At 32.7% G+C, this 5,665-nt stretch overlaps 1 protein-coding gene across 2 annotated transcripts; it reads right to left on the bottom strand.

The window, feature by feature from the left end:
* Positions 1 to 1,250: 1,250 nt before the first annotated feature.
* On the bottom strand, positions 1,251 to 4,930 carry LOC131170716 (protein DETOXIFICATION 40-like). Of its 2 annotated transcripts, XM_058130448.1 has the most exons (7): positions 4,412 to 4,930; positions 3,343 to 3,974; positions 3,159 to 3,215; positions 2,816 to 3,054; positions 2,144 to 2,262; positions 1,940 to 2,026; positions 1,251 to 1,585 (listed from the first exon to the last, which is right to left on the bottom strand). In XM_058130448.1, the coding sequence occupies exons 1-7, from the start codon at positions 4,712 to 4,714 to the stop codon at positions 1,475 to 1,477; spliced, it is 1,548 nt and encodes a 515-aa protein (XP_057986431.1). In that variant the 5' UTR covers positions 4,715 to 4,930; the 3' UTR covers positions 1,251 to 1,474. The 2 variants fall into 2 exon arrangements, with proteins under 2 accessions (XP_057986431.1, XP_057986432.1); XM_058130449.1 differs by lacking the exons at positions 1,251 to 1,585; positions 1,940 to 2,026 and having other exon boundaries at positions 2,242 to 2,687.
* Between the last annotated feature and the right edge of the window lie 735 nt (positions 4,931 to 5,665).

Here is a 5,665-nt window from a genome sequence, read left to right on the forward strand (position 1 = left end):
GTAAATATTTTGAATTATGCATGTCATATATAATTTAAGTCACGTTTTAATAATTAATATGTATTTTTAAATATATAAGAGTTCGAATTAAAGAGAAATTGATTCCTCATTCATTTCATTTTACATAAAAGTTTAGATGTTTGATTTGGTTTTTTTCTTCATTCATTATCTAAAAACAGAAAAATATCCATCATTCAATTCATTAGGCACAAAGGTTGGCAATTTGATTTGTTCTTTTCTAGTGTACAAATTAGAAAAAAAGGCAAACTTCCTGAGAGGTGGGCAATTTGAGTCATTGGTGTACGATATCAATTTGTATTTACATAGGTATATTTAAATATTGGTCCTTTAAAATTATATATCAGATATGAAATGTGTGAATATGAGATAAGGAATTTTAATAAAATTTTTTATGTCAAATCTTACAATTGAGCATTAAATGCGTGTGTTCTATCTTAAATAAAAAAAAAAAAAAAAATCATTCTTTTAATTGTGAATTGCAGGCGTAGCAAAGCTGGCTTGATTGTGCATGTCTTGATCAACATTATTTGCTGCCTGGCAAATTATCCTACATAAGGGACTAGTCAGATATTTCGGCTTCATCCAATTAATTTGACTCATCGCCACCCATGCGCCCACCCCACCAAACATGACAGATAATAATAATAATAATAATAATAATAATAATAATAATAAAATTTAGTTGTAATTTTAGTTATTTAGTGTTAGAGGATACATTAAATATATATTTAATTTTTTATTGATAAATAAAAAAATATATATGCGTGGAATTAAAAAATTAAGAAATGTAAACATTAGAATTTTCCCAAATAATTCAAATGTATTCATCCTATAATAATTAGTTGAGATGGCATTTCATTGTTTAAATTTTTTTATAATATTTATTTTATGAATTATTTAAGCTTATACATTAAAAAAATTTAAATATTTAGATATGTTTCCTCTATATAAAATTTTTAATTTTATTAATTTAATTCTTAATATTTGATATTTTTTTATTTGTAAAATTATATAAAATTATGGTTGAATATATAAATTTATTCTTAAATTTTATTAAAAAAATTTTGTGACAGCATAAACTTTTAAAATATCTTATAATATATTTTAATTCATGTAAAGTAGAATTAAAACACTTTTCCAATCTTATTTAGTAAATTATCATGTCGACGCTATCGGAGTTGGACGAGTAAAAGGAAGAATTTGGCTCTATGCAAATTATTTGTGCTTCGTTTAGCCAAAAACAACTATATTGCCACTCAAAGTCAAGTATATTTTTGGTTTTTTCATTGGATAAGCTTATATGTATAATATATAACAAAGCGACTCTCTTGCCCCTTCTGGTAAATACAACATCTCACCCTATGAAATAAAACCAAAAATCTCTTAAAAAAAGATACCAAAATGTTTACTACAAGGATGACCCATTGAGATGAAATCAAATTTATAAATCCACTTAATTCTCCGATTCATCTCTTTTATCCTCCAAGAGAGGCTCTCTTTTGTCCTCCAAGAATGGCTCTTTTTTGTCTTCCCATATGTTCAACCGATCCTGTGCATTCTCCACCTGAAAATTTGTAAAGCAAACCCATAAACACAGATGATCATTGGTAACTACATCATCAATATAAAGCTAAAAACATATGGGCCAAGAAAAAGGGAAAGAAAAAAAGAGCACGGTGGCTGGAACTATATTATTGTTGAGTTGTCTAAGCAAGCGTGGACCCTTGTCAGAGGCTGCGTAATCTTGTACAGAAGTGTAATGAATTGAACGCGCAGCTTTTGTTGGCTGGAAATGGATGAGTTGGATATGAATGCGACGGGTAATCAAAAGATTTACCCGAGTGAGTTTCACTTAGCTAGCTATCATGAGTAGCAACATGAAATTAGAAACCATCCTCTACTTTACAAGAAATTTTACCTCTTTATTCCAGTCTGTTCGATAAGTGACCCACAATAAAATAATAGTCTGTAAAAATGTACCACCTATCATCCCTGACCATATTCCCTACAAGTACAATTAAAAAATGTAATGTGGATTAGAGGATAACTATAATAAAAAGATCATAAACAGAGGGGAAGTACATCAATTATAATGTGGAATTGTGCATGATTAATACCATACCTGTACACCAAGGTTGAATTTAAATCCAAGAAGTACCCCTAATGGAACACCAATCAGGTAATAACATCCAACGTTCACATATGCTACAAAAGCTTGCCATCCACATCCAACAGCCACACCTTCAAAATTGAAATTTTATTCAATTATATATCATAAAAAAAATTTAAAGAAACTGCTTAGTTTGTAAGCATTTAATTGGGAACGTCCGGTCCATGTTTAGAATGACTACTATTTTTAGGGTTTATTTGATATTGTTATCAAGAAAATTATTTTTTTAATATATTAATTAAAAAATATTAAAAAATAATTTAAAATTAAATTTAATAAATTTTAATAATAAAAATATTAAAATAATAAAATAATTCTTTTAAATTATTTTCTTAATAATATTTAAAATAATAATTTTATTAAAAAAATAATTTAGAACCTTCAAATTCAGGTCCAATAAGGCAATCAATATATGTTTCTCCCCACTTACTTTCACTCTGTTTATTTTGGGCCACAAAAGGTCAAAAGGTATTTATTATTGGTTGGCTCTTGCTTTCTGGGAAGGGCACAAAGAGACAAAAAATTTAATTAAGTTGAAGTTTAAAGGTTAAAAATTAATATTACAATTTAAATAAAAAAAATATTTAGATTCGATTTGAGATCAAAAGTTATTAAAACTCTTACCGGATAAAACAGGCTGAACACCATTTAGAATGAGAGTAACAGCCAAGTAGGGGGTGAGCTCGGAGACTGCTTTGGCAACTTCTTCACCTTCGGTGAAAGCATAGCTAAGGTAGTCCCGCAATATCATCACGATGATGGCTGCGACTACAGCGATAATGAAAGAGCATAGATTCACAATTATCACAGAAAATGCTGCTGATTTTGGATGTCCTGCTCCTAGCTCGTTGCTCACTCTCACGCTGGTTTTTCATTTCATTTACACATTTTATCTTCATATCAGCATATCCATAAATCATCATTGACATATAAGGTTTATAAATTGATCTGGAGTCAATAAACTTACCTTGCAGCAGCATTGAAACCAACTGAAATCATGTACACCCATCCGGATAATGTCATGCTGCATGGAGAATTGAATTAGCATTTGTTTTTATATAAATATAGGATCATAGGATTCACCGCTGACACATTAATCTTTCTTGGAAATCTTATTTACAAGAATATAAAAATAATCTCAATTTACTCACCAAACTGAGAGAGAATCCAATGCAATCTCTGCATTTTCCAGCAACCCCGCAATCAACACCAGCACTTGAAAATACCAGGTCTCCAAGCACAACATCACTGCTGATGCAGCTGACAACTTAAAGAAACCCCAGAGACCAAAGAATGCCTGCACGCTAAAACCAGCCCATGTTTTCCTACACTTCTTGCTCATTACAATGTATAGAAACTGGGCAATCACAATTAACCACCAAGATAAACTCAGGATGAAGGCTGCACCTAACAAGCCCCAGTTCCACTTGAAAACTGCTAGCCAGGTAAATAAGATGTGCACCCCAAGTGCAACGAGTGATATGTATGCACTGGGGGCGATTATGCTTTGTGATTGCAAAAATTTTTGTATGGGAAAGTTAGCGGCATACGCGAAAATTTGAGGGATGAGTCCATAGACGAAAACTGCAGCTGCAGCTGCTATTTCGTTTGGTTCACCGAGTAAGACCAAGATGGGTTTGGAAAAGACATAGATCAGCGTGAGAGGGATCCCAGTTGCCATAAGGAGAAGTGTCGATCTTTGGAGATATATGCCTAGCATTTCGTATTTGTGCGCCCCAAATGCTTGCCCACAAAGGGTTTCCACTGCACTTCCCATGCCTAGCTGCGTATTTTTCAGGAAAATTACTAGTGTTAAACTGTCATTGATTCAAGCTTAAATTTTTATAAATAAAACGCAAAATAGTGAAGTCTGTAACCATGGAATAATAATATATCAGGAGGTATATTGGTCTACGAAGATGAATGATCATATACTGATTTGCCGTGAAATTTAAGGGATCGGGTGTTTTGGTCTTGGGAAATTCTTTTAGAACGGTAAGAGCATAAAAAAAACATTTCGATGGATCTTTTTCAAATAAACAAGACTTTGAACAGGAGAATAACCATAAAATGAGTTATGAATATCATCATTATTTAAGCAAATCTTTAAGAGAAGGGAGGAAGAAGGCAAGTTAAGAAGAGTACGATACTTAATCATGGGAATGGAGAAGTTATCAAGATCTTAATAGTTAAAGGGATGGAAAGAGATGCTTCACGTACCATAAGGCCATAAGCAAATACTTGAATACCAGTATTGCCAAGGGACACAGCAGCAAGCTGAAGAGTACCAAGATGACCACAGAAGATCTGGGTTGACATAGAAACCACATTATTCAACAAGTAAACGATCACTGCTGGAGCTGCAAGTTGAAACAGCAACTTAAGCTCAACCCAGGACGCTGATCTGAGCCTCTTAAAGGTTGATGTGCGAGTATCATTTAGTATGTCTTCTAGCTCAGAGGTGACTGCCTCATGCCCAGACCTGAAGCTCTGGAGCAGAGGTTGAGAGTGAGAGAGCATCATCTTGGCAGAGTTGCAATGCTTTCTCTCTGTCTATTACCCTAATACATCCTAACCTAAAGCCAAGCACATTTATAAATGAGCATTTGCATTAGGGCTTGCTTGTGATCAAGTTGGTGACAGCCAGCGGATGTCAATTTTGAATTGGTTGTCGGGGTGGAATGGTCAATAAGACTGCTAATTTCTCCAATAATACAGAAATCATACTTTTTAATTTTTTTTTTTCACTTTAATAATGACCGTTGAGGAAAATCGTGTATATGAATTCACTGAGCTAGCCAGGGACCAGTAGCCCTTTATTTTAAGCTGATAATTAAAATATATATATTTACTGTTTTGTCAAAATCGATTTGTTGTTTAATAATTTAATATGAAAACCACATGTCACATGCGTTAATAGCGTAGGTGGAAGGGCGGCTACTAGCTTTTTTTTCACCTATGTATGTGTTTATACGTTTATACGTTTTTTTTTTCTTTTCTTTTTTGTCAAATAAGAGAATTCATTACTCATGAAGCAAATTACAACCATCCAGAGATAGCAGATTTCATAAAGAAGCAGGAGGATTGGTAGCCCATCCCACACTGAGACAGCCAACTCTAATATTCTTGGCAATCCAATCCGCACATGAATTTGCACTCCGAGAAACTAGAGACATTAGAAAGTTTGGATAGTTTTGAAGCTGGAACTTAATATCATGAGTAAGAGCCTGTACCTCCCAAGGGATTGGGTAGTGGGAGCTCGACAAACAATGAAATAAAATAGATGAGTCAGTTTCAAAAATCACATTATCATATCCTCGATTAATAGCAATGGACACAGCTAGTTTATTTATTAATAATAATTTATTTTTTATATTTTGAAAAACACATTAAACCGTTTCTAACTTTTCTCACATTTATTATAGGATCCTTCCAATTTCAAGCTGCTTTGCTGTTTAAAATATGGACAATGGA

This window comes from Hevea brasiliensis, chromosome 11 (assembly GCF_030052815.1).
Source record: "Hevea brasiliensis isolate MT/VB/25A 57/8 chromosome 11, ASM3005281v1, whole genome shotgun sequence".
Classification (NCBI taxonomy): Eukaryota; Viridiplantae; Streptophyta; class Magnoliopsida; order Malpighiales; family Euphorbiaceae; genus Hevea; species Hevea brasiliensis.

Coding starts and splice junctions, on each gene's coding strand:
- LOC131170716 (XM_058130448.1), bottom strand. CDS start 4,714: ATGATGCTCTCTCACTCTCAACCTCTGCTCCAGAGCTTCAGGTCTGGG. Junction 3,216..3,342: donor TTGGATTCTCTCTCAGTTTG/GTGAGTAAATTG, acceptor TTCTCCATGCAG/CATGACATTATCCGGATGGG. Junction 2,027..2,143: donor AATTCAACCTTGGTGTACAG/GTATGGTATTAA, acceptor TTGTACTTGTAG/GGAATATGGTCAGGGATGAT.